The 25,062-nt window shown below is 42.5% G+C and overlaps 1 protein-coding gene and 1 long non-coding RNA gene across 7 annotated transcripts in view; one reads left to right on the top strand and one right to left on the bottom strand.

Moving 5' to 3' along the window:
• Positions 1–25,062, top strand: part of LOC142829170 (uncharacterized) — a 94,099-nt gene that overhangs the window by 28,362 nt on the left and 40,675 nt on the right. For 5 of the 6 annotated variants that reach the window (XR_012903556.1, XR_012903554.1, XR_012903553.1 and 2 more), the window contains exon 1: positions 20,805–21,302. The exons of the other annotated variant lie outside the window; for it this stretch is intronic. This is a non-coding gene — a long non-coding RNA (uncharacterized LOC142829170). Of the gene's footprint in view, positions 1–20,804; positions 21,303–25,062 lie in introns of those variants that run through there. 6 annotated transcript variants of the gene reach the window in all.
• Positions 1,332–7,590, bottom strand: FGF4 (fibroblast growth factor 4). The gene is made up of 3 exons (XM_006111466.4): positions 6,901–7,590; positions 5,342–5,445; positions 1,332–3,852 (listed from the first exon to the last, which is right to left on the bottom strand). The coding sequence occupies exons 1-3, from the start codon at positions 7,196–7,198 to the stop codon at positions 3,676–3,678; spliced, it is 579 nt and encodes a 192-aa protein (XP_006111528.1). The 5' UTR covers positions 7,199–7,590; the 3' UTR covers positions 1,332–3,675.

The following is a 25,062-nucleotide window of genomic DNA, read 5'->3' as shown; positions in this document are numbered from 1 at the left end:
GTTAAACATCTGAGCAAATCTGTGCAGGATTGGAGTCCATGTGACTTAGTTGATTAACCACAACTAACCAAGTCCAACACAACTCAAATTCTAAATTTCAAATTCTGAGGCGTAAGCAATCATCACAAAAAATCCATAAAATATTATTAAATAACTAACAAATCACAGAAAATCAAGATCTGTTAATGGACATTCTTCAAACAGAAAAAGAAATTGACATTAATTAAATATCTCATTCACTGAGCTCTAATTAGTTGGGTGAAATTGGCAGAAATACCTCACCAGTTAATAGTACATCACATAATGATTATCTGTTGTGTTCCCTTCCTCTGGGGCATCTGGTATAGGTTACTCTCGGCAGACAGGATACTGGGATAGATGGGCCTTTGGTCTGACCCAGTATGTCTGTTCTTATGTTCTTATGGGTAAAAAATCCATAGCAAATATATACTCATTATATTTTGCCTCCTTTTCTATTTCTGGGCTGATCATGATCTTCGCAAATATATTAGTTATTTAAAATGGTTCACCAGCTAATTCCAGGTTGGTTGAGTGTAGATGAGTTGCCTCTGCTTTTCACAATTCTTAGACAAACTCCCACTGAAATCAGTGGGCGTAGGGTCAATTTTACATATTGCCTTTGTCGTTTATACACACACATACATACACACCCACACTTTTTTTCTGAGAAATTGAGTATAGATGAAAACCTGAGATTCAAATTTAGACCAGAAGGAATCTTGCCAGAGATGAGTACTACCGTGTACCTTGTATTTAATAGTTCCCCCAATGGACATTACAATAAATGTTTGTAACAGCACAAGCAACAGTTGCAATGAAAACAGGACAGAGACACTTAAATCAATTATTTAATTGAAGCATGCAACAAGGAACGACTATGGCATTTATTAAAGCCAGGTGAAAACCTATCAAGCATCACTCCTAAACAGACTAAAAGGCAGGGACTTATATTTTACCATAAGTCTGTATAATGCCTAGCAAAATGAGACTCCAGTCTCAGTTTGGGCCTCTAGTCCCTACTACTGTTGTTACTGTCATTAATAGTTTATATTTATTATTATTGGCTTGGCTTGCATGCAACTGGGCTAATGTATAAAACAGCTATAAAAACCTGGGCCTTCTCAGACAAAATTCGCAGTGCCGTCAGTGAGAGTTTTGCCTGAGAAAGTTTTGAGTATTGGGAGCATTGGCATAAATATTTCTTGTAAATATTATGTAAAGGTGCCCATGCGTTTAAAAGAGAGGAATCAAGTCTTGTCTTTCATTGGAGGAATGAAGTCCACTCAAAATAACTTCAATCAGTTCTAATGTAAACATGTATCATTTATTATGCATTTAAATGTGCACAGCACATACACCACAATATTGAACAGCACCTGTATAAAACTACAGACAGATTCTGGTAAATGGTGAAAGCTCATACCATGTAACATCAATATAAAGGTTTTACCACAATATTTGGAAGTTACAACAATTACCTCTGAATATATCTAGAGTGAGGCTGTAGGTAATGGATTTCAATGGAGTGAAAGATGACACAGAAGAACCATTCTTCAGACAAATGCTTTGCAATATTATTTTGTTTTCTGAAATGTGGAAAAAATTTGAGGTTTCAGAGGTAGTGGTGAAAGTTACACTAATGATTACTCACATATAAAAAAAAAACAAAGAAAATACAGAAATCCCTCAAATTGTTGAGAAAACCTTAGCACCATTTTCCCTAGGTGCTTCCTTATGTTTGGCTTTGTTTTTTAATTTGGTTTTATTTTTGAACAGCAGCAGTAGGTGGTTTAAAATCTGGTCCTGCTACATGCTGATCTCAGTGAACTTTGGTGAGTAGCTTTACTTTTCAAGGTCATTTGTAAGTACAGTATATATGCAAGTATATGCAACTCTAGTAGAGCAAAAACTTTTCATATAGGAATGTAGAAAGGAAAAATTGCTGAACTCAAATTTTCTGCAGCCTGGGGGCTTGTCTGTGTCCAAAAACCACTAATTGAATTTGGAAGATGATCTATCTGTAAACATCCTGTAGGAGTATTAAACTTACTCACCAAGCATTGTGATCATGATTGTTTTCAACTTAAGACCATGAATCTCACTTTTATCAAAAAATGAAAAGTTTACCATCATTTTCAGAGTCTCCTTTCTCCCTTCTCTCATGATCAAACCTGCCTTTTCCTTCGTTCCTTTAGAGACATGGGTTACATTTGCAAAATATAGAAAGAAAAATATAGGGTTACTTGATGACCATATAGCGCTACAGCCTGACAGCTGTCTGCAAATATTTTCACCATGATTATCCCTACTAAAAGTAAATCACTGGGTAAAGATAGCTCAAACGTGACAAGGCTCAAATAGGATGCAACTGACTCTATCTTGAATACTTCTGGCTACATATGGAAAATAAAGATTTGGGATAGCAAATATCCAAACCCCACCCCCTTCCTGGAATTATAATACTGAAGACAAAAGTTTGCACTTTCTATGCAGATTTTGTTAGGAGACTGGCTTCAAGAATTAGTGAGGTAGAAATTAATTAATTTTGTCAGGGAATGAGACATAGAAAAGAGCAGCATATTTCTCCTTCCAAAGACTGCATTTTAAAGATCATATAGACCAGCTTCACTCACTTAAAACCAGTTTGATTTCTATCTATAGAGGCTGGGATTCTCAAGAACCAGAAAATGTATTTTGATTATATATTTAAAATTATGGGAGCACTAGAGTTTCATAGGCTTTGGGAAATACATGTAGTCTTCAAATTTGAAAAAGGAATTTTTGATTTGAATAAATTAACACAATGAGTTCATAGAATATTTCACAGTTTTGTTAGGGGAGGGGATGACACACACTTTTTAGACCTAATGTGCAAAGCAATCATATGTAACATTAGCTTTTTCTAATGCTCCACAAAAGAAATCATGCTTCTGTTTATCTGAACAGAAAAGAAAAAAATGGAGTTTATATAGTTGTTTAAGGGTCTGTATTGCCTAGTAGCTCTGCAAAGATTGACTGCAGCAAAGTTCAAAGTTCAACACTGGCAGATCTAAAAACAGATTTGTGGGGTAGTACTTCAACACTGCACTTTCTGTACCAGAAGTAAACCGATACCATTTCAATTAAATAGCAACACTGCACAAAAGAGGTTGGACATTGTATGTTCCTGTAAGCTAGCATCAGAACTGAGAAAGGTTTGCACAACTCATTTTCAAAGACTAAGACCTTATCTGGTGACGGAGGATTTAAAAAAACCCACAAACAAGTACGTGTACACCAACAAATACTGTACAACACACAAACAGTGCAAAACATTGTAATACAGGAATCAAATTTCACTTGTTTTAAAACACATAATAGCAGCACACCTGTGATAAATTTAAAAAAAGTTAAATAAACCACAAAGCAGAAGTCTTCTGTAGTTGCACCATCAAATGAAATACCTTGGGTTAGGGTTTTTGTTTGTTTGTTTTTAGAAATAAAAAAAATCAGAACTATAAATAATTTTGTGGCAATATATACAGACTTAAATAATTAATTTAAATATCTTACACCTAGTCTTGCATAAAACTCTCTAATAAAAGTGCACCACGTTTTCCCCCAAGCGTGTCTTGTCTCTCCCCCTGTGCTGAGGTAGGTCTGAAGGAAGATGTCTCAGATTCTAGGAAGAAAATGTGTCACTGTCATTGTGGGAGACACTTTGTTGCCTTTCTTTGTTCTTCCATTTTTGCTCAGAGCTATGTACATGCCGGGGTAAATCCTGGACTCGTAAGCATTGTAGTTGTTCGGCAGAAGAATCTCTTTGAATTTACACTCATCGTTGAAATGGGTCTGAAATGCAAAGGAGGAGGAAAGGGGAAGGAAATATTAAATATCAGGGGTGGAAATATCATTGCCAACAGGTGAAGGCCTGGTGAAGGGAAACACACAGCTGATTTTCCCCTAGCGATCTTTTAAATAGATCATCCCATTGAGATGCCAGATGGTCCATCAGAAAGCATGGATTCATTAAGATTAAGGGACGGCAGTGCTTTACCTGGATACATATACTAGCACAGGATTGGACTGCCACTGATAGGTACTAAATTAACTACTGGGATTATCTCTATTATAAATTTTAAGCACTAGTTTTTGCAAAATAGGTCTCAACCTGCCAGAGTGAGAGCTGCGCTAGAGAAACACTGGGGATCAGAAAACCCAAGACACAAAATGCAGCCACTACTCCTGCTGGATGCCCCTTGGAGATAATGACAGAGGAGCAGTTGTACTCTGAAGGCCTGATACTAGTTTGACTGGAGTCAATGGCAAAATGGCCTCTTGACTGCACCAGTGCAGGGTCAGACCCTAAGCTGGTTAGTTTGTATAGTCATATCCTCAGTCAGGCAAAACATCCATTTGCTTCACTTAGAGCTTTGTGGAGTTACAGGATGCAGGATCAGGCCCTTGTGCAACCAAAACTCCTTCAAAATGAATTTGGAGAGACAAGAAACAGAGAAGTCATTGACAGAGAAGTCAATCTGAAAGCAGAATTTTGCATACAGGATCATAGGACTGAAATGACGCTGCCCACAGCAACTTACACAAAGGGGAAGGCAACAAGCAGAGAGAAAGTTCTAAGTGACCTGAAACAAGACTTGTATTATTATTTTTAGCACCAAGTGGGTTTAAAAAATGAAACCCAGTCTGCTGTTTGTTCCCAAAATCCAGTGTAAAATGCAAGACATGCTTGCATTCTGGCTGAACAGATCAAATTTGTTTTTCAAAAGAGGCACAGCCCATGTGATGACCGTCTGTCCATCACCAGAGCAGCGTGTCAGTTCTGCAGCATTAACAAAGAGTGATCACTGTTAAGTATTGATTTGTGGTGTCATAAAGGATTACAAAAAACTAGGTGGGACAGGTCAGAAATTACTCAGAGAAACCAAGCAGGTATATATGCCAAGCTGAAGCTGTTCCTATTTGGAGAGCTTCCTTTTATTTGTGTGTTCGCTTGCTTTTTATCCAGACTAACTTGTGGTCTTTCCCAACCAAATGATCACTGTGTTTGTGGACAAACTTGACAGTATGGGTGGTCCCTGGCAGAATGACTTTTTTACACTAGGGAGGATAGTAAGAACATCTAAAGGCTAGAAATGCAAAGGATGGAATTTACATCAAGGGCACTGCACCAACAGCATCTCTGCACAGTACACCTTCCATTCACAGTCAGACAGAGTGCTTCAAGAATGCTGTGACTTGGATGAGCAACACAATGTAGGACCCGGGATTGGGCAATTTAAATCTAGCCAGGCAGTCACTCAGTATCTCATGAGCTACTTACAGATCCATAGAGCTTGCCTTTGCCATTCATGGCTACAAAGAGCCCACTTTTCACACCAAATAGGCTCACCACTCCTCTTTCCACTGGAGAAATTTCAAGCAGACCTATGGTGAAAAACGAATGGAGTCACACAAAATAGACGGAAATACAAGTGCATTTCAAAAATGTGTGATAACCTTAATATGGGTCCATTTAACAAGAACAGTGACCATTTCAAACCTATCCCTCCCAATCAAGGCTAAAGCATGATTATTTGCCTAACATCTCCACATGCTTCTATATGTGACTTCTCAGTTACTTTCTTGAATAAATAGTTCTAAAATTTTTAAAGATGATTGTGTGTGTCAGGTTTCCCCCTGTGATTTAAAGACTGAACCCCATTTTCATTCAGCTAGATAACATCAAATAAAACAGCCCCTTAAAAATGTAATATTTTAAATGGTAAGAAGGAGTCTCACTCATTGCCCAGGTTAAAATAAATAACAATAAATTTATAGGAAATCAAACATGTGTCCTTATGCTGACTATAACCCCAAATCCTATTGTTTCAGTTGGGTATCAGATAAAGTCATGGGGCCATGGGGTTAAGTCACTAACAGATGCTTTTCTATTGGACTGTGCTAATGTTTGCGAGTGGCTTTTGACTCAGGAATCCCAATTTACTGTTTGAAAACCTGTGGGTGGGGGAGGAACACCCTCCATGCTGTGGTGCTGGGCATCCAGATGCTGACATGGAAAGAACACCTGATTCTTTTGGACAGCAGGAAAAATATTGCTTTAAGCAATTCTATCCATACACAGTAGCCTCCTCCATAAATCGCTCTCAAGCAAGCAATCAGAGCCCTGCAGTGCTATTATTTTTAAAACACGTTCTGGGGGAGGTTGAGGGGGGGACGGAGGACCTGAACAAAAAGATTTCCCCTGATTGATTTCCAATGCTCATGCCACTTAAGCATATACATATGGACTTTCAAACCCAAGGCGCTGGGATTGCTGGCTAAGCACTTTTTTACTTAGTAGCCCGGTGTCTTCAGCAGGATCAATGCCACTGGTTTGAGGGACTTGATAACCCGATTCAAAACGGATCTGGGGGAAGTCGATCGATGCAGCATGAGTGTGACCATGCATTCTTAGGATCGACTTTCAGCTGACTTTGGAAAGCGTTCCATAAGCCGCTCACAATACCTAGGTAACCAGCTGCAATAATAATTTTCCCTCTGAAGGGGCCCGGGTGTTTCTCTGCTCAGAAGGCTCTGATATACAAAGCGTAATACTCGCTGGGAACGCAAATCTATTTCCCAAACAGGACCTCAAGAAGGAAAATGCCCCTATAACTCATTACCCTTCCGCTGATTTGCTCCCCCTGCCCCACACACACTTCCCCAAAACAACAGACCCCCACAACTCTTCGTTTTGTCCCTGTAAGGGAGCTTAGGCAAGTCACCAGCTCAGGCTGTCAGCTATCAGGTGAGACGCGCTTCGACGTGCCAAAGCCCCGTCAGTCATAAATCCCTCTTGAAATTGACAAGGTGGGGGAAACACAAAAAGCAGCCACTTACTGTATCGATTTTCGTTGTGAATCCCGTTGATTCTGCCGTCTGGCAAGACTTGGATGTGAAACCCGATGCCTACGTTGCAGTAGAGACGTCGCAGCCTCTTGATGCCCAACAGATAGTCACTGTCCCGGCTGATCTCTTTCCTCTCCCCCGGGAGCCTGGCCATGGAACGAGAGAAGAGAGTCTCCCAGCGCCACTCCAGGGTGTCGTTGTGCTGGGCAGAGAAAGGAACGCAGCGCACCACCCAAGGCGAAAGCAGTCCCAGGAGCAAGATTGGCAAGAAGGCCGAGGGGAGAGTCATCCTGATCAACAGGGGCAGCACACGTGGTTAGAAGGGAGTCAATTGCTCTAAAAATACACTCGGCTCCGAGCTCCCACTTTATACTTAGATCAAAGAAAAAAAGGGAGAAGTAGCAGCAAAGGAGGGATCCCAGGAGCTCAGTCACCAAAGGAGCTGTGGTTTCCCTGGTCGGGCTGCATGGAGAAGAAATCCTGTGAGCAAGGGGAGAGAAAGCAGGGGGATCGACTCAGCTGAATCTTATTCTGAACTTGATCTCAACTCCAGAAGTCTTGTCTGAAGTGTTGATCTTCTTCTATAGCTGCTCAGCCATAGCGCTTTAGCCCTGGCCACGATATTTATATATCCATGTGCGCTGGTACCTATTACATCACCACCTACTGCTCCTTGCTGCTGCGTTCACTCCAGTTTAACAGAAGTCACATTATCACCCCTAGATGCTAAACAACTCCGTATCGTGTCTTGAGGGGAGAGGCAGGGGCACATGTTAAGAAAGAAATTGTCACATTTTGTGTTCATCACATGCAGCTTTTCTTTTCTTTTCTTTTCTTTTCTTTTCTTTTCTTTTCTTTTCTTTCTTTCTTTCTTTCTTTCTTTCTTTCTTTCTTTCTTTCTTTCTTTCTTTCTTTCTTTCTTTCTTTCTTTCTTTCTTTCTTTCTTTCTTTCTTTCTTTCTTTCTTTCTTTCTTTCTTTCTTTCTTTCTTTCTTTCTTTCTTTCTTTCTATGCTAACCCAGGACACAAAAATCAAAGAATGCCCAACACGCTTTCCCCTCAACACAATGTCTGACTTTGTGGAAATCTGTGGAATTTCGGCTTTTGCTGTATCCAGGCGACATGGTTTACAGTTTGCTCGATGAAAAAAAAATCCCTTCATTAAAAGCCAAAATAGTTGTTGCATGGGAGGTTTAAGAAATGAAAAATGAAAGAACTTTTTTTGGGAGGGGGGAGCATTTATCAAACCAAAGGGCGAAATCTTTAATACAGAGGAAAACATTCAAAGAGGCAAAGGAAAATTCAGAAGTAAAATGAACTTTTCGGTTTCTAAGTGTTCCTTGAAGAAATCGTGATACATTGCATTACTCCAGACTTTAAGACAATGTAGAGGATTCAGAACTAATTCCAAATACTGAGTGGTATTTTAGTGAGCAGCTGTTTTCTAATCTCTGTATGTTACACATTCACTTAAGTACTGAAATGTTGTTTCGATTATACAGTTATTTCAGACGTTTGAATGGGATGTTTTCACTCATTGGAATCATTTCCCGGCGTATACTTATTAATACAATATTCAAACTGAGAGCAGAAGGCTTGATTTCATAACGCTGCAACTGCTTTCATAAGGGCAAGCCACAAACGCTCTGTTACCTGCCTTAGACTCATCCTAGGTCTTTCTCGAGAGGTCTTCAGGTGGGAGGATGTCAGAACCGTTTTGGATGGTCCTGAATTAATATGCACTGGGGGGGGGGGGGAATTGTTTGTGACTCAGCTCTTTTATAGCCCCGAGGACAGTTTAGTCTTTTTCACGCCAGCAAGCACTCCTGCTGTTCCAGCAAGAGCTGTGAGAGGAAAGAGAATTGCCCCGAGCCAGATGACAGCTCACCTAAGTGCGAAAATCTCTGACCTTCGCTAAACCTAAGCAAACTTTTCCTCTTGTGAGGTGCGCACATATTATTGCGTGTGTGGCATGCCTCAGCCAAGTCCTTTCTCTCTCCTTGGTCCTCGCTATGGTCAGGAGAGGTCTTTAGAGAGACAAGGAGCCTGACGTAAAAATATTATCTCGCCCACTTTGTGTCTCTCATAGCCTGGGACCTCCAGGCTACAGCTCCACAGCAAACAGGAAAGAGCGTGTGGCTTTTTGGATGGCGGTAACTTGGTCCTCCAAAGTTAGAAGACTGGTTGGAGCGCGGTGGTTAGCGTGTCAAACAATTCTGGGGCTCTTCCTGATACTCTTATTCCCAGTGAACAACACCCTATTCTAGGAGCCCTCCTAGCCCACAGAAGCCAAAGAACTAAAGTAACTACTTCACGAATAAGGGTGTCATTTGGTCCTGAAAGGAAAACGGCAGCTCCTCTATCTGGTTGCCAGCAATACTCTCTCCTATAGCCCAGATCGTCCTACAGACCTACAGGAAAGACCTTAAACAAGGAAGGCCCTAAAGTGATTCAAAGTTTGAAGGTGTCTGCTGCTTTTTTAAATGCAGCTGTGGATGAAACTGGCCCATCTTCAGGCTAACATGGTGGGGGAGGGGTTATTTCTGCTAACAGAGCTATACCAGTTCAGGTGACATTGGCAACAGGCAGAACAGTTTAATGGTTAGAGCGCGTGTGCAGAACTCAAGCTTTCTGGATAGTATTCCCCATGGCATGAATTTATTTCATTAGTTCCAAATGCTCTATGTCCCACTTTATATACCCATCTGCAAAAAAATGTTACCTAAGGGTATTTTTTGACTTTTATTAATGTGTAAATCCTTAACTTATTAGATGTTATTAATGTTTGCAAAAATTGTTGAAGATGCTAGAGTGGTAATTATTGGTATTGTTTTCTTCTTATTGATATTTGTTATTTTAGTATGGTAATGGATAAATGCCTCAACCAGGCCAGCATCCCCCAGTGTAAAGCACTCTGGAAGCAGAGTGAATGACAGCCCTCAATCCGAAAAGTTTATAGCATGGGTTCCCAAACTGGGGGGCATGCCCCCCTGTGGGGCATGAAAAAATTGCAGGGGGGGGGCACAAGGCAACCCAGCCCCCCCCCCCCCATTAATCCCTCCCAAGTTGCTATTTTGTTTTTTGGCCCTGGTCAGTTACTTTTTTTTTCTCAACAAGTTTTGCTGCTATGGGGGGAGGGGCGGGGGAGTGAGGGTTTCTCAAAAATCAAAAATGGGGCGTAATGCTGAAAAGTTTGGGAACCACTGGTTTATAGTCTAGGCCAGGGCTCCATCTTGAAAACGTGCAAGCACATGCTTAACTTGAGATACCCATTGAAACTTAAGGTTAAGAATGTGCATGTGTTTGCAGGATTAGGGCCTAAAAGATTGAAAAGTACTTTTAGATGATTACATTCAAGTTGCCATAGAATTACCAAGTTTATTAATACAGGATGTTTTGACAGGTTCATTCATAAATTTGACTCAAAATTTCTTCATTTCCAAAAGTGCTTTGACTAAAGTCCTGTCTGGTAGCAAAAAGGACTAGATTCCAATCAAAGTTGACATGCTGAGATTCATGATTGTTATTTGCTATTTATGTATGTAGGTGGTATTTCAACAATGAAAAGATGCTTCTACCTAAACATTTGGTGTCATGGAAATTAATAATTCAATTTATAATATGCATGGGCAGTGTGACAGAATACAATAATTTAATTTACCATCAATAAATCAAAGGAGAAATATATCCAATTTCACTTTCATTAAACTCCCTAGGGCAGTGGTCCCAAACATGGTGCCCGAGGGCGCCATGGCACCCGCGGGGGCATTCGTGTGCGCCCGCCAAGTGCTCAGGGCTGGCCTGGCCCTGGGCACGTGGCGCATGCACAGTGCCGGAGCCGGCCTCGGGCGCATGGCGCACGGTGAGCGCCGTCCCCGGGAGCACCGCGAATTGGCTGCCCGAGCTCTGGGTGCGCGGCGCTTGGAAAAGGCGCTGGCCCTGAGTGCGCGGCGCTTGGAGTATGGGGTGCCGGCCCCGGGCGCGCGGCGCTTGGGGGGGGCGCCGGCCCCGGGCGTGCGGCCCTTGGAGGTGGCCCCGGCCCTGGGCGTGCAGATATGGGGGGGCCCCGCCCCCTGGTGCCCGGCAGGCGAACGGCCACGCCCCCTGGCGCCCGGCAACTCCAAAGGTTGGGGACCACTGCCCTAGGGTGTGTCTACACAGCACCCTAAACTGGAAATAAATTATGCAATTTGAGCTATGCAAATTGCATATCTCGTCTTGAATCTATTTTGAAATAGCTTATTTTGAAATTTGGTGCGTCTACACAGTGCCAAATTTTGAAATAATGAGCTATTTCGCACCATGCCTTATCCCTTGTGCAACGAGGTTTACCAGGATGCAGCTATCCTGAAATAGCGATGCAGTGTAGACATACCCTATATCTCAAGACCCTCCCTCAAAGCCCCACCTAATACATGGATAGGTGAAAAATTGCATTTCTTAAAAAGCCAGATGTTAATCAGTGTAGTGCCACTGACTTCAATGGAACTGTGTAAATTTACCTCTAGGGAGGATCTGGCCCACATGTTGGATTTCTTTTACAGCAAAATACAAATTTCTGCCCCCAAAACAAGCCATCTTTTATTCCCATGAAAAAGTTATGGAAAGCAATTTTTTTCATTATAAGAAGCTTTTTATGTAGCTGTAAAATTCAAGATCCTTGAGAAGAAAAATGTGTTTCTGTCAGTCCCTCAGTGTTAAACTGAGTAATTGCCCTCTCACTTTCTCTCTCCCTCCTCCTTTCCCCCTGAGCAACCATATTTTCTGATGCCTTCATTTATCCCTAAGGAAAGACAATTGCCCTTATAATTTTTATTACAATAGCACTTAAAGTCCCCAACTGAGATTATATATACTGTGTATACACATAAGTAGGAGATAATCCATGCCCCAAAGAGACAGTAAAAGAGAGAAAAGTATTACCCCATTTTACAGATGTGATAATGAGATGCAGCAAGATTAAGAGATTTGCCCAAAATCATCCAGGAAGTCTCTGGACAAACCAGGGACTGAATTTATATTTCATATCTCTTTTCTGTGCCTTACCAACAATGTTGTCTTTCTTTCATATGGGCACCTGCAAGGTACTGAACAACCCTGGTGTTTGCAAGTGCCCTCAGCTTTCTTGCAGATGAATGGGAACTGAGAGGGTTTAGAGCATCGAAGTTTAACATCTTCCAAAATCAAGTCCTTTATCTCTGACATTGGGCCTTATGTAATGCAGTAATTTATAGTGATATATTTAATTTAAAATGGCAGATTTTCAATTGTTCATCCCCTGTCTCTGGTTCTGTCTTTTAGAAATGCATCTGAATGTCACAACTGAGATCAGCTTCTGGACACCAAACTCCCCAAGGCCTTATATATTAGAGGGCATTCACATTTGTGCTTCCCATTCAGATTCAAAACATGCTAGGTATATCACTAATTCACAGACTGTGTCTAAACAGAGATTTCTGTTTGTATACTCATATATAATATATACTCTGGAAAGAAAGAAAGAAAGAAAGAAAGAAAGAAAGAAAGAAAGAAAGAAAGAATTGTAGGTTATGTGTGTACTTTAATCATAGGGTATGATTGCAGTTCCAGTAGACTTATGTGACCTAGCTTTAATCTAGCAAACTAGGGTCTTGGAGCCATGAAGTTGCACCAATGTGTACATCAATGCAGTCTGTACAAGCCAACTCAGAGCTTAGGGTAATTATTTACATGGCTAGCATGCACTGCTGAGGCTTCACTTTTCCAGAATCTGAGCTAGCTAGATTAAGGCCGCTTAGGTCTGTCTACACAAATGGCAATCACATCGTGTGCTTGCAGTAGACAAATGCAGGGCTGTCAAAAGAAATTTGAGGCCCTGGTGCATCATGTTTGCTGGGGCTCTCCCTTCCATTTCACTTTATTTACACAGATGTTACAGATGTTTTGGGGTCCACCTGAGCTTGAGATCATAGTATAATTGCCCCACATTTCTTCCCCCTCTCATAAGCCCTGGACATAACCAAAGAAGAAATCTGGCATAACTTCACTTACTTCACTAAAGTTATTCTGGGTTTACATTGGTGTAACAGTAAGCAGAATTTCACTCTGTGTGTGTATATCGATAAGGAGAGAGACTGAACTAGTTTTAAAAACCAAGTTATTTATTTATTAACCCTACTAAGTAGATGTAATTGAGCCCAAAAGATAGATCTCCTGAGCTCTGCTACTGAAGAAACACTGTGCTGAGACTCTTTGATCTGGATGGACAGGGAATGGACTGGTATCACACTTCTTAAAATACATTGTTGGGGAAAAAAAGTCTTTCACTATGTTTGTAAGTAGCTAAATTAATGCAAACAGGCAAGTCTGTTCTTCACTTCTCTTTTGCACATGCTCCTTTTAATTGTTATTATTTTGGAGGACACTGCACAAAGATCTGCTGAGGAGACTTGCCTGACAAAGCTTTCTCACGTTCACGTCTGGCTGACTTTCTATATCAAAGGGGACAGTAGTCCTGGGAGAGGAGGTTGGGCTGGAATGCAGGGCAAAGCTAGGGGCCCAACCCAGAATGGCTGGAGTGTCGCTGGGAGACCCTCTCCATCTAGTCTTGTTTCAGACGCATACACACACACATTAGCTGGCAGTGTGCACACAAACCATGGTTTGCTGCTCCCCCCGCCCCTTTTTGCTTGCAGCCAGTCTATTTGATCTCTGTATGTCTGGGAGTCTTGCCGCTGTAAACATCTTGCCCTGATCAAAACCTTGTTATCTTGGGGCATGATGTTGTATCATAGCTGGAAAAGTGTAGCGGAGAATAGCAGTAGCCAGCTACAATAGGGACTGGACAAATACCGAAGACAGCAGTAATATGGATCAAACGTGTTTGGATATCCAAAGGGCTCAATGAAGTCTGTGTCATTTTATTTGTAATGCATATGGACTTTTTCAACAGCTACTGTCTCTGTCTGTTGCTTTGTCTCAGGCACAACTGAATTTGTGAACAAAAATACCTCTTTAAAAAGCACAGATTAACATTATTGTAGGGTCCTGATTGTGTGCATCTGCATGGTTTGTCTGTTTTTCTAGTGGCTCAGATGTTGCTGTCTATACTTATTGCTGGATACCCTATTTCCCCCCTTGCTTTAGAATGAGGTCATGATGTAGTGATTTTGATCTGTCACCTGATGTTTTAACTGTTTCAGTGTTTCCTCCTCAGACTATAGACGTTTGAATCCCCATTCATTGCATTCAGTTCCATTGCATCCTTTTCTTTCAGCTTGTCAGTGCTTTATTTGTTTGTTCACTTATTGTTTTTTCAAGTCTTGTGATTAGCACTCCCATGCAGCCTTCCTAGTTCAGAGATTTAGGGTGGCTGAGGGGCAATACTGTTGACCTCTCTATGCAGAATTCAGCAGATGCTGTCAGCCAACCAACCATGGCATTGTTATGGCACTTAGAATCCCTACTGGTCCCTATCTGATCTGGGATCTGTCCTCTTAATATACAAGAAATTGCACAGGCCACGCTATTAAATCTCTTGCTTCTCACCTGGAGAAAGTTTTGCTGCAGTTCCTATTCTTCATTAGCATCTTCTCCGTTAGCAGAAGTTCTCAACTATTGGAATACCCCCTCACCATTGGCAGCTTCACCTCTTTGGTTGCCTCATCCTCCTTCCTACTCTTCTCCTCACCCACTACTCTTGCCTGGTTTGATTCCTTTCTACAGCCCCCTTATATCCCTGCCCACTCCTCTTGAGCTCTGCATTCCAGTCTCCCAGCTCACTTCACTCTTACACAAGGATGATGTTTGGTCCTACAAGTTTCATCGGGTCAGGCCGTTGCCATGGCTGTGTCTGCTATGGGCCGAGAAGCTTCTGACGCTGTTTCTTAGAGCTGAGATGGTCTTAACCACATGACCCACACATATGCTATTATGACTACCTCTGCTCTAAGTTAGGCAAATTAGACAAAGTCTCTCTTTGCTCCAGCCCCTCACTGACACTAGGATCTGACCAAGACAGGGTCCAGCTACAGAAGAGTTGGTTTTCCAGCTGGTGGAATATCATCTTCTCTTTCCCTCCTGCCAGTTTTCCAGCAGGCTGTTCCAATTCCTATTTATTGAAGAGTCCTTTAAAAGGGCACACCAATAAGGCCAATCTCAGCACCACCCAGCACCTTGTTTTCTTCCAGTAATTTATGACTCCATGCCCAAACAGATTTTTCTCCAGTTCTCCCCTCTCCTCCCACCCCGCCGCTTCTTCCAACTTGGCTGAGCTAAGGATGGGTTCACAGAACTACTATTTTGATTATTTCCTCTTTACAGCCACTCTGGATTTGGGACATTGTGAGCCCCTGTTAAGGACCTTTTCTGAGATAACAGAATGTTTGTAAATTTCAACTGCCCATGGGAAAAACGGAGGCCTTGCTGCCTCCATGACCTTAATGGATACTGAGCTAAGCAAGATGACAGAATTACAGAAACAAGCAGCCTTCCCCACAGAGTGTCACAGCCTGTGAATAAAACTGAGCCCAGTTTTCCTATTTCAGAGCATGTGAGTCCAATCCAGCCAATTAAAGTGGTCTGGGCTGAACATCCCCCCTATAAATGGCAGGGAATGAGAGGTGGAGGAAAAAGTTATTGAGACAGGCTGTGCCTGGGGATGGGAAGTCACAACAGAGTGGAGCTAACTCCCATGGTGGATTCCTGGACCAAGATGCCCAGGGAAGCAGTCCCTAGGTCTACTGCTCCAGGAAGGGAGCAGAACTGACTAAAACTTGGAAGGGGCCAGGAAGGCCAGAGACTCTGAAGCCTGAGACAAAGAAGCAAGTTAAACGACTGTTATTTTAAGAAAGCAAACCTTCTTAAAGGAACTGGCCATGGGCAGCATGCACTTGGAAGCTGGGTGAAGCTCTGCACCATGACGTATGCTGGAGAATATGGAAACCTTAAATGACCCTGCTAGCAAGAAGTGAAGAGGAAATTCGGGTTGACCCCATTTAGTTTGGGGTGCAGGGAGTGATGAAGGAGGTAACTGGCCTGCTAGTGACTAGAATCCATCAGCAGGAGATGGCTACAATACAGCAACAACAAGAGCAATAACCAGACTCAGGATTGCCATGAAGCTGATGGAGATCTGTCAGAAATAATTGGAGGCCCAGTTTGCTGCACAACAGAGGTGGAAAGCAGTTTATTTCCAACAGCAAGAGTAGCTGTAGGAGAGAGCCAAGGATCACCAGGAAACACAATCAGTGAGGGGACCCTATGTCAGCTGGCTCCAGATCTGGTTACGCCTGGACCAGAAGACAACCATAAGGCCTTCCTTTGAACATTTGAGAGGGTAGAGAAGGCAATAGTCTGTAAGGATTCAACAGGGGCAGTCCATGGAACACTGCTCCTGATACGGGAGGCACAGGCAGCTTACACAGTGGTAAGCAATGGCCAGGCAAACTTATCTCTGGTAGTGTAGGTTGCCATTAGGGCTGACTCCTGAGCCATACAGACACTGGTTTTGCGTAGAACCAATTCCACAAGGAGTGTGCAGAATTCTAGACTCAGCAAGGTATATGGAGACGCAGACAGAGTCTCAGGCGTGGCTGGATACAACAAGGAATTGTGGGGACCCAGATTTGGACTTCCCATTAAACAAGCTAGCATGGGGATTCAAATGGGGTCACACTAACAAAGGCCGAGGTGACTGGCCAGGAATGGAAACAGGGCTCTGGTATAGACAAGAAGACAGGAGTTATTTGTTCTGGGGAACTCAAAGAGCAACTGGAAGCAGCAGAACATGAATTACAGAACTTCAAGATCAAGAAAAAACAATTTATGACCGTTCTTCTGTTCATTAAGGAAAAAGGATGTTTATTCCTCATTGTTTGTGACCCTGAAGCTGAGGTAGAAACTCTGTGCAGAAACCGAAAGATCTGTGCATGCAGGGACTTTGAAGTCCAGGAAGAGAATAAGACTACATATATTGGGTGTGGCTGGTGAGCCTGGGGATGTGACTCTGAACTCTCAGTGTATGACTCAGGGTAATTGGCCCTGGGGGGTTTTGCTGGAGGGTCCCTGGGATTGAAGAATATTCTGTGATCCTGCATAATTTATGAGAAATACTGTATGAGGTGTTTGTGAAACCTTAAAAGACAAAAGGGTTGTTCTGGGTCAATACTGAGGTCCAGGAGTGTTATGATTATCAATGTCACTGTAAAAGGACATTTCCTCCCTAAAAAGTTGGGGGTGGTGTTATGGGGTCCCTGGTCCCTGTGAGCACAGCTGAGCCTGGAGACCCTATGTCAGAGCAGGTGAGTCCAGTTAAAAGGTACTGAGTTTTACCTCAGACTACAAAGGGCAGGAAATGAGAGATAGAGGAGAGAGTGATTGAGACAAGCTATACCTGGGGAAGGAGAACCACAGTGAGCAGAGCAGAGATAACTTTACTGTTGAGTCCTTGGAGGAAGGGACCAGATACCCAGGAAAAAGTCCTGGAGCCTACTACTTCAGAACAGAGCTCACCAAAACTCTGAAGCTGCCAGGAAAACCCTGAAGCCTAAGACAAAGCAGTGAGTTAAGACTATTTGTCTGCTTGCTAACTTGTTATTTTTAAGAAAATAAACCTTCTTAAAGGAACAGAGCAGGGCTTTGTGTGCTTGGAAGCTTGGAGAAGTCCTGCCCTGAAGCATGGAAGCTGTTAAATTAAAGCTACAGGAATTGCAGGTAAGGAATACTGGTAGGGTTGCACCTTCTGCCATGGTAGCACAAAAGCAAAGGCAGGTATTGACTCCCTTCACCAATATGAGTGAATCACAGCTGAGATGAAAACTCATTAAGGAATTATGGGAGGGATTCTGAAAGACCTTTGTTGGACTACATTTGTGATATGAATGGCAACTTTTCCTAAAATTGCAACTACGGTTGTACGTGTTGGGAAGCATAATTTTTTGGGTGCATTTCTAGAGGGCCCTTGTGTGAAGGTTACAGGCCAGAGCCATATACGGTCTGAGGGATAATCAGTGATATCAATTTTCTTTTATCCTCCCCCCCCAGTTTGGTTGTGGGTACAGTGTCTTTCTAACACATAACATTTGGAACTGACCTCTAAGCCATAGTTAAGCAGCATGACTCTCAATCTGGTGGTATGATGGTGGTGATCTGAGAATTTGTCCTATAATGCCTGCAATACAATAGGGCTGTGTCTACACTGGCAAGGTTTTTCCGGAAAATCATCTGATTTTCCGGGAAAACTTGCCATCTGTCTACACTGGCCGCTTGAATTTCCGGAAAAGCACTGACGATCTAATGTAAAATCATCAGTGTTTTTCCGGAAAAACTATGCTGCTCGCGTTTGGGCAAAAATCTTTTTCCAAAATACTTTTGCCTGAAAGGGCCAGTGTAGACAGCACGGTAGTGTTTTCCGCAAAAAAGCCCCGATTGCGAAAATGGCGATCGGGGCTTTTTTTGCAGAAAACCGCGTCTAGTTTGGCCACTGACGCTTTTCCGCAAAAAGTGCTTTTGCGGAAAAGCATCCTGCCAATCTAGACGTGCTTTTCCAAAAATGCTTTTAACGGAAAACTTTTCCGTTAAAAGCATTTTCGGAAATTCATGCCAGTGTAGACGTAGCCTAGCTGCATATCTCTCACCTTCACACCTGCAAGTTTTAGGGGCTTATACCTAAGGTCAATAAGAGACTCTACCAGGGAGCTACAAGAACATGTAGTATCTCTGATAGGCTTAGGGATGTCCTAATACTGTGTTTTCTTGGAGGGCAGGTACAATAAGTGACCTTCAGGAATATATTTGGCTTTTGATCTCAGGGAAACACATAGGGGACTTCATTGCATTTTAATGAATCAGGACCATGCCCATTCTTTTATGCTTTTCCATTTGTTGCTAATTTTTTTTCTCCTAAACAGATGGATTCCTCAAAGCTTGTGGATTATTTATTTTTCAAAAAATGGTGGGGGAAATCTAGTAATGCGAGAGGTAACAATTGCTGACCAGACAATGTCCAGCTTTCAAGTGAGCTGGCAATGAGTCACTCCTTTTTAGGGCAACGTCTCGTTAGCCTTTCTTTCAACTTTTAGGGGTGGAAAGATTTATCCTGGGCCCAAAAGCAGGGCCCATCCAGGGATGCTTTTATGAAGCAACATGTCTGTGAGTCCTGAGCATTTGCAATTTTATCTGCACTTTTCCTCCAAGGCAAATAAAAAAAAAGGGGGTGGATCATGCAATCCCTAGTTGAGGTGCCACATGGAGATTGTCTTGTGATGGCAGTCTATGTAAGAATGTCTTCTCTGCAGAAATCTCTAGTTCATGGTGATAATACAGTATTCTGTTCATACATACCAAGATCCTCACTGCCCTTAAAATGATCCCCATTATTCTCAGGTTTACCTTGGCAGTGGTTTTGTATTTTATTCCTTTTAGCTAAGTATAGCCAGAGCAATCCTCAGCACTAAGTTTTGAATTACTAATGAAGGCAAAACTGGACTGGACTCAGCATCAGTGTATTGTTCCTCTAAGTAAGGTAAATATGGTGTAATATGCAGCTGTGCTGAGTGGGGAGGAGAGTCCATAGTTCTGCTGCTATTGGTTATTCCAGGAAAAAATGCCAGGCACGAGGTGTGTAAATTCACCCAGATGTATAATAGAGAGATTATTGGACAGCGAGACAAGATGAATGATCTTCTGGAGAGAAAGGGGGAAGCATTCTCCCCAGTCCTACAGCCAGCCTCTCATACCCACACAACAAAACACAGTGGGACCCAACTGCTGCAGCACGTCTCCAGTATCTTTCAGTAACCCTACCTAACCTGCACACTTCACCCCTCTGAAAAACAGCCCTCCTAACACTTGCAAACCCCAGTACTTTCAATTCAGTAGCAAAACACAGCCAGTTTCTTGACCCAGCACCACATAGTTGCAGAGAATTATGGGATTTGCATGGGTCATGGCAAGAAACAAGAATATTTACAGGTAATGGCTGGAAAAAGGCTAAGAATCACTGAGGGTATGTCTACACTACCCTCCTAGTTCGAACTAGGAGGGTAATGTAGGCATACCGCACTTGCAAATGAAGCCCGGGATTTGAATTTCCCGGGCTTCATTCGAACCAGCGGGGATTTAAAAATGGCGGCTCCCCGCTTATGCAAATGAAGCCCGGGAAATTCAAATCCCGGGCTTCATTTGCAAGTGCGGTATGCCTACATTACCCCGCTAGTTCGAACTAGCGGGGTAGTGTAGACATACCCTGATTTAAACCACAGGGCATTAAAAAAAACCATTAATAGAGACTAACTATGTATGAGCAGAGCACTTCTGAATCATGATCTAGATCAGATGACCCAGCTTGTCAGGCCAGTGGTCCAAATGGTCTTCGTAGCAGGCAGGGGACCTAAGGCTACATGGCTGAAAATTTTAAATTCCTATATCACCATTCTTGTGACTATAGCTTCCCTGTGCAGAAGAATCTCTATAGCAATTATTGCTGCATAGTTTAATTATATTTTAGTATAAACTAGAAGGTCAACCAGATAGGGATGCCACTGTATTCAGCACAGTACTATACAGAGACCATCTAACACAGTGGTGGGCTACTGCAGCTCATCAGAATGTGTGGCTCATGAGACCTTTTCTTCACCGTTGCCCATGTGCAGGGTTTCCAGATTCCACTGGTTTTGTTCAGGTTTTTTTTCCTACTGGTATTACAAAGGTGAGACCTGTGTAAAGCAAGGGAATATGAAGTGAGGTGGGTACTGATTTCACACAACATTGTGAGAGCCATGCGCTCCTTCTGCCTCCAATCAAAGTGCTGCTATGGCTCACTAGGCCTGCCACACAAATTCTAGATTAGTGAAACTATTCTATCCCAGGAGATTGTCTTGATTATGACAGCCTTTCAGCCCACTGAGATGAAGGAGGGCCAATTATGTAGCCCGCTCATCAGCCTGGGTTGCTTGTTGTTGGTCTAAGAGAATGTGTTAAGTGGACCTTCTTTAATAAAAGATGTTTCCCTGGGAATAGTGCATTGTATTCATAGCATTGGATTAATTACTGACACTTCTGCATTTCTTGTTCTGTTATTCCTTGCACTGTTTTTAAGTATTGAAGTTACTAGTACTTTTTCCCTTTTGCCCAATTATGGAATACACACTTTTGCTGATACGCTATATGACTACATGCCAAAGAAAATCAGTAAAAGGAAACATAATCTAAAATGGGTTTTGGGAATCAGGATAATTGTTTGTTAAGCTTAACTTTTATTATTGTGGGAAACAGCACCCTCAGTTAACTTTTTTTTTTGTGTGAGAATTTTTTTTAGTTGACCTTAAAAGGCAGCATAAGTGCTATAAATGGGTCTGCTCAACATGTGGCGGCCTCCCTTGAATGAATCACCCTTCTATTGATGGCTGCTGTGAGGTAAGCTGGCTGTTGTAAGCAAATGATGTGTATTGGTGAATTTTAAAATTTGTCCGGAAAAGCACAACGCACAATCTGTCGGAACATATATACAGATAACTGAATAACTCATCCTCCCTCAGAAGTGCATGGAGTGCTTTTTCCAGTTGACCTTTAGTGTCAAAACTGTGAAGCAAATTAGAGTCTATTTTCTTTATTTAATCCTAAGCCTTGCTACAGTGTTCATCACCATAACATTTGGGCACCTCACAAAAATTATCAGATATATCTTCAGAACAGCCCGTGAGGTAGGAAAGCATTATCATCATTCCCGGTTTATATTTAGCTAAGGCCTGAATCTCCTCTGTATTACATCAGATTTACACTGGTGTAATTGCACCAAACTCAATGGAGTTACAGTGGAATAAACTTGTGCACTGCAGTAGTGAATCTGTGCACTGGAATGGTGAGACTGTAGCACGGAGGGGATTAGAATCCATATTTCCTGAAGCCTACTTAAAGATATAACCAAAGTAGCATTTTTCTTCTCTAATATAAACTATTAAAGTATTGACTATGGCCAAAACTTTAGCTTGCATTTACTTTTCACGCTCCATGATGTACAAAAGGGTAATGCAAACAACATATTGACACTGTACTACCAAAGATTAACATAGTCCATTGCCCTCCCATAGTTTAACACCTGCACAAGGATGCATCAAGCTGGTACCATGTCATTCTTAATGAAATGAGTAGAGGCCTGTGCAGATACAAAATTTATATCCCCATCTGTATCTGCAAAAATGAGCCATGGATATCTGCAGATGCAGATGTAAAGTAGATATCTGTGGATTTGCAGGGCTCTAGAAATGAGCCTGGAGACAGCGTATAAATATGTTCCATAGGTATGTGGACACTTGAATTTGAGAGAAGTGTCACTGCTCTCAAGGTTTCACTTAGCAAACGACTTGTTTCATATCCAGAATGAGCTTTTGGAAGATAAGCTTCAGTGTGCTTCATTACAGTACATAAAAAATGCACAGTGCATGATACAGTTTAAAAGCTTGAGACCAAATTGGTGTGTGGCTTACTTTCCAAGTGTTCACTGATGTTATTTCTAATAATGGCTTCAGGATTGTTAGAACAGTGCAGGATTGCTTATTCATCAATAAACTATGGTTTGGGCATTGTGTGGCTATACTGTTTGATTTTAAGTGAAGAATAGTGATGATATTAAGGCTTATAAAAATCCTCTTAAATTCTAATCACATTCTTGTTTTAAGAATTGCTGAGAGAAATCTTGCATGTGAAAATGTTAGTTGCAATTTGACAGAATGGCTTCGCCCCCTCACTTCCCCCCCCCAAAAAAAAAATTTGAGCAAGGGAAACTACAAAGCCAGACTAGTGGGACACGAACATACTGAAGATATGTAGAAGAAGGTGACAAATGTACAGATACTGGAGGTTTCTGGAAGGGTTGTCTCAGACTTTGGCACAGTTGTTGACTGCTCACATTGAAGTCAATAGCTAGCGTGACCATATTTCCCTTTACTGAATATGGGACATTGGTAAAATTACTTGTATTCAGTAACTGTACAATGTTCAAATTAACATCAAACTGATGAAGCTCCTGCTAAAAAGAAATACTATGTAGTTGGATTGGTTTTATTTATCTTATTTTTAAGGCTTAATGGTTCTCACAAGGAGAGGTAACACATCCACACCTGCCCTCTGTCACACCCTTGGGCTACGTCTACACTACACGCTTATTTTGAAATAAAATATTTCAGAATAGTTATTCCAAAATAGCTTATTTTGAAATAGCATGTCTACACTGCAGGGAAGCCTCAAAATTAGTCCAAGGCAGGCTTCCCTAATGTAGACGTGCTATCTTGATTTAGAGCCCCAGGAGGCACTGGGGAGGAATAACTTAGAATGGCCCTGGTGAGGGGTTATTTTGAAATAGGAGCAGTGGCGCATCTACACACACCTTATTTCAAAATAGCTCTTTTGGAATATTCCTTGTAGAATGAGATTTATAGATTTTTGGAATAAGCCATCCATTATTATTTTTAAATAACGGAATGGCTGTGTAGATGCTCGCATTGTTATTTCGAAATAACGCTAGTTATCTCAAAATAATGGTGCAGTGTAGACATATCCCTGTATACCTCTATCATACCAGGGCGGTGACTGGCTGGCACAACCTTCCCTGTCTGGCATTTTTGCCCTCTAAGCCTGGCTGGGCCACCAGAATGGACTTTCCTCTTCTGGTACCTGGCACTGCATTTTCTTGAGGTAAATGTATTGCATGCCCACCCACTCCTGAATGTGGCCTGCAGCAGCCTTTTGGCATTGTGCAAGAAGGAAGGGATGGGAACTACTTCCAGCTGTAGAGAAGGAGTGGGGGAGATAGGATGACTTGGCCTGTGTGTTTTCAGAACTCCTTCTCTTTACCCCATTCCCATCATCTAACGCAGTGTGGATGAAAGCAGCTTGTCCCTTTCTGCCCACACAGGGCTGAAAGGCAAGATAACACTTCCAGGCTGCTGCTGGCCACTGACACAACCCAGCTACTTCCTGTCTCCAAGCTACGGCAAGGGTAAGATGCATTGTGCATCAGCGCCCAAGGAACCTGACTGCAGGGGCATCAGAGGATATGGCCAGAGAGGTGGCTCAGCAGAGTAGGGTGCCTAGGCAATGGAGCAGCCTGGAAGTGTTATCTTGCCCAGGGGGATGGTGAAAAGGGTAGTAAGCTCCTGCCTCAAGAGCTGTTGTGGAGCCTGCAAGTTTGGGGCATGAACAGACTGGAAATTGCTTTCCCCCCACTCTACTTCAGAGTTTAGCTGAAGGGCAGAGAGGCTTCCCACGACAGTGCTATGTAGGACTTTGGCACACGGAGAGTGTGGCTCCTCCTGGCCAGTACACAGGGGTAGGGATTCTTGAGCTTTCCCAGAAGCTGACTCAGCCAGAGGCAGTGGAAAGAAAGGAGCCCACTGACCAGGCTGTTGACAAGCTGAGTGATCCAATGAGAGGCTGCTTCTCCACACAGCACTAGGAGCAGGATGCCCTGCTCACGGATGTGGAGGAGCAGTGGGGATGGCGATGGGGGTGGGAGGAAGGGGACTGTTTTTAACAGTGAGAGGACAGCAAAAAATGGAGCGCAGAAGGGGACATGTAACCAGCTGCTACCTGAAGCCTACCCCCTCTATAACCAAGAGCCAGCACACAGCAGGGGCTGCACTGATGGACTGGCAGGTGGAACAGTCAGCCCTCCTCCCTCAATACACTGCATCATGCCTCGCCACCAGCCTTGCACACCCAGCAGCAGCAAGACCCACCAGTACGGATAGGGAGGAAGCAGACAGAAGATAGAGGACAATTTGCCCTTTTTAAAGAAAAAGTTGAGACATCTTATGTTCTTATCTGCAGGAGGTCTTAAATACGGGACTGTTTGTTAAAAACGGGACATCTGGTCACCCTATCCATAGCAAATTACAATGGGAGCATGATCAGACCTCCCCACAGAGCAGACCACACAAGATATTAATAAATATCATGGGTACAATTAGCGACAGGAATATACACACAGGAAACACTCTTCTGAGCTGAAGAAGCCTGCTGTGTTTGTGAGCTATTTAGGTTTTCAGTTAATCAATAACACTGCCTCACGTTTCTGTCCTCAAGGTTCTACACAACTCCAGGCAGCCACCTCCTGATGTTATTTTTTTCATTGAATCTCCCTTCTATTTTCATCACTCTGCCAGTGAAGTTAACTTTG

This window comes from Pelodiscus sinensis, chromosome 4, assembly GCF_049634645.1.
Source record: "Pelodiscus sinensis isolate JC-2024 chromosome 4, ASM4963464v1, whole genome shotgun sequence".
In the NCBI taxonomy this organism is placed as follows: Eukaryota; Metazoa; Chordata; order Testudines; family Trionychidae; genus Pelodiscus; species Pelodiscus sinensis.
The sequence above is the reverse complement of the archived record's forward strand: the minus strand, read 5'-3'. Positions and strand labels throughout refer to the sequence as shown.